Genomic DNA, 3,613 nt, shown 5'->3' with positions numbered 1-3,613 from the left:
CGGACAGCTGTGAGTCCAAAATGACTCCCAGGCTGCGCACCTGGTCCTTCAGGGGCACAGTTAACCCCATTCAGGACCCTATGGTCCTTGACCTATATTGCTGCTTTCCTTTCCAAACAAAACAGTGAGCAAACATTGGCCACACTTTGGTCACACTTTGGACCACATCTCCAGAAGAGATGGACCACAGTTCCCATCATTCCTTCCCATTGGTCAGGCTGGCAGGGGCTGGTGAAATAACAGTCCAAAATGCCTGTGGGGTGTCATATTGACTAAAATTGAATTAGATGGTTTCCAAAGTCCCTCCAAACAATGTGATGGGTGTTGGTTTTTCAGAGACAAAAGACTCAGAAGATCCAGGCTGTTCCTGTTAAAAAGCAGCACCCAGAATCCTTGTACTGATATTTTATCAAAAAACCACAACAATGATATTGCAGAAACTCGAAGTATGTCCCCATACCCCCCCTCTCATTCTCGTCTCAGAGCTCCAGCTGAGTAATCCAGCATCCCGAAAATATCTAATAAAATCTTAAATGGTTTCTTATCCCTTTCTTTCTCAGGACAACTCAGCAATCATCAATATGCATTTCTTTCTCAGCATCTAATATATTGGAATGTCAATAACTCCACAGCCTATGAAAATACATCAAGTACTTTCATATTGTACCCAGCCTCATAAAACTGCACTTGAGCTGATAAACAACAGTGATAAAGGGGAGAAAAAAGGCTGTGCTGAATCCAGATTTCTTTTTTAAAAAAATAGCCCCAAAGGAGAAAGAGAGCATTTCAGCTTGACTTCTTGGGAACATAGTCTGATCTGGCAGAAGACAGCTTCCTTTCTGGTCATCTAAACTCAGCAGTGTCTACTCAGATGGAGAGCAACTCCCCAGGATCTTTGCCGAAGAAAGCCCTTTCCATTTCCTGCTAAGTGAGCATTTATATTGCAGGGATGGGCAGTGACATACCTACATTTTGGGGGCCCTGAAGCTTGAACTGTTATGGGGGAGCCCTTTGCAACCAACAATTAGGTCTGGGTAACAACTGTTATCTTCTTCAATGGGGTTGTTCCATGACATTAAAAAAAAAAAACTACTGCATCTCAGATTCTGGTTAAAATTGCTGTAAGTGGTACCTCAGGTTAAGTACTTAATTCGTTCTGGAGGTCCGTTCTTAACCTGAAACTGTTCTTAACCTGAAGCACCACTTTAGCTAATGGGGCCTCCTGCTGCTGCCATGCCACCGGAGCACGATTTCTGTTCTCATCCTGAAGCAAAGTTCTTAACCCGAGGTACTATTTCTGTGTTAGCGGAGTCTGTAACCTGAAGCGTATGTAACCCGAGGTACCACTGTACTAGAGTATCTCATGTGTCACAGTCACTGGTGTGGATACAAATTTCCTATGCCTTATAGTTTTCAAGTTGTGTGACTCAAACTGAGTCTACTAGACCCAAAGTGAGCAAGGTGGAGTAAAGTTGCGTCTGGAGCCTTTTCAGGATTAGCAATCCTGAAGCTTAAACATCATTAGTTGCATAGTAGGTCCACCCCAGGGGATGTGAAATCTGTGGCCCTCCTGAAGCTGCAATCCAACACCCAAGAGCCATAGCCAGGATGGCCAATGGTCAGGGATGAAGGTAGCTGTAGGTCAGAATAATAATTTATTATAATAATTTATTATTTATACCTTGCCCATCTGGCTGGGTTTCCCCAGCCACTCTGGGCGGCTTCCAGCAAAGTATTAAAATACAGTGGTCTGTTAAACATTAAAAGCTTCCCTAAACAGGGCTGCCTTCAGATGTCTTCTAAAAGTCTGGTAGTTGTTCTTCTCTTTGACATCTGGTGGGAGATACCACAAATTTCCCTCATTTGGGGAAATCGCCGGGGTCAGCACACCGGTAGTGCAATGGATGAGCCTCATCCTGGGAAAACCTCCTTCATGATCGGCAGCGCGCTCGGCCGCCGGAGAGGAGCCTGAGAGCGGACGCCCACGAGGGTCGGAAGGAGTCCTGCTGTCCGCTGTAGTGCTCAGGTTGGCAAAGCATACCAAGAGCATCAAAGATGTCCCTTCAGGCAGCAAAGGGATCGTCAGCCCGTAAATCGAAGCAAATGCCTGTAAAGACATCTTTGAGCAACCCGTATACTCTGCAGTGGAGCCCTGTGGATGGAGCAGACATGCACTACATATTGGAAGCCTTAGGAGATGTTATGAAAAAGACTGGGTTAGAAAAGGTAGAGACTCGGAGAAGGACGAAACCTTCTTCTGGAAAGAAGCAGGAGAAAGAACAATGCGATGGCCAGACCAGCGGACTTCAAGACGATAATTGCCCTGGAGATGCTAAAGCACATGGGTGGACAAACTTGCAAATCAGGAACCAAGTCGCTTGGGATCAATGAAGTAACCAGAGCACTGGAAAAAAATGAGCTGCTTTTGGTGCTTGTGTGCAAGTCTGCCAAACCTGCTATGCTAACGTCTCACCTTATTCTGCTCTGCGCAAGCCAGGCCACTCCAGCCGGCCAGGTTCCACGTCTCAGTGAAAGCCTTGCACCAGTCCTGGGGTTAACGTCCGTCCTCGCCCTGGGATTTAAAAAGGACACCGATGCTTTTGCAGAGGTAGCCAAAACCATTATCCCGCGAATACCACATTTGGATGTGCCCTGGATTCAGCACGGAACAGAACGTTTGCTGGCCGCTGAAGATGCTCATCCGGCGAACTTGCAGGCGGGTGAGGGCACAGAGTCAGACCCGGAAGAGCGTTCTCCCAACCACAAGCAGAAAAGAGCAGATTGCAGCAGGCTTGCCTCTCCTGCTACAGCCCTGCAAGCACTCAAGGTTAAAAAAATAGTACCCAATCCAAACAAGCGAAGGAAGCTTCCCAAGACTAAAAAGCGCATTTCAAAGTAATCAATTATATTGGCTTGTTCCCACATTTCTTATTTGCCTCTGTGTGTGTGTGTGTGTTTAAGAAGCCAGTAAAAGCTATGTAATATTAACTAGGCTTGCAGTTAAGAAAGCTCCTTCATGATCAAGGTGTCTCCCCTGCCAGGTAAGTACCTAGAGGACCACAAGATTCCCTACACTGATGTAGACAATCCTGAGCTGCACTGAGTCTGACCATTGATCCATGTAAGACAGATTCCTATGGGCCTTAAGCCTAAAGGCTTAGTGGTAGAGCATAGGCCTTGAATTCAGACAATCGCCAGTTGAGTCCCTAGTGTCTCCCTGTCAGAAACCCTGGAGAGAGTCTTAGTAATTAAACTGAAATCCTGACGAGCTCATGTGAGGCAGCCTTTGTCAACCTGGTTGCCCTCTGGATTTTGAACCTCTGATTGGACTCCCCTCTCCCTTCATCATCCCTGACCTCCAGTCATGTTGGCTAGGACAGAAGGGGAGCTGCAGTCCCACAGCTTCTAGGGGGCAGCAGGTTGGAAAATGTTGGCATAGAATAGACAAATCTGAGATAGACCAGCGAGCTAACTTGGGTATGTATGGGGCATCTTTAACCCTCCACATGCTGCTTATCTACAATTCCCCTCATCCTTGGCTATTGGCTAAAGATTATTATAATGAATCATAGAATTGTAGGGTTGGAAGGGACCATGGAGGTCCTCTAGTCCA

The 3,613-nt window shown here is 46.5% G+C and overlaps 1 protein-coding gene across 1 annotated transcript; it reads left to right on the top strand.

Annotated features, from left to right (window-relative positions):
- The first annotated feature begins 1,946 nt into the window (after nucleotides 1–1,946).
- Nucleotides 1,947–2,924, top strand: LOC310751533 (ribonuclease P protein subunit p38-like). The gene is given in 2 exon segments (XM_083590800.1): nucleotides 1,947–2,378; nucleotides 2,380–2,924. Coding segments are annotated over 2 exon segments (843 nt in total). The 5' UTR covers nucleotides 1,947–2,055; the 3' UTR covers nucleotides 2,900–2,924.
- Nucleotides 2,925–3,613: the final 689 nt, after the last annotated feature.

The sequence above is a fragment of the Podarcis filfolensis genome (assembly GCF_964270895.1).
Source record: "Podarcis filfolensis genome assembly, chromosome: 16".
NCBI classification, from domain to species: domain Eukaryota; kingdom Metazoa; phylum Chordata; class Lepidosauria; order Squamata; family Lacertidae; genus Podarcis; species Podarcis filfolensis.
The sequence above is the reverse complement of the archived record's forward strand: the minus strand, read 5'-3'. Positions and strand labels throughout refer to the sequence as shown.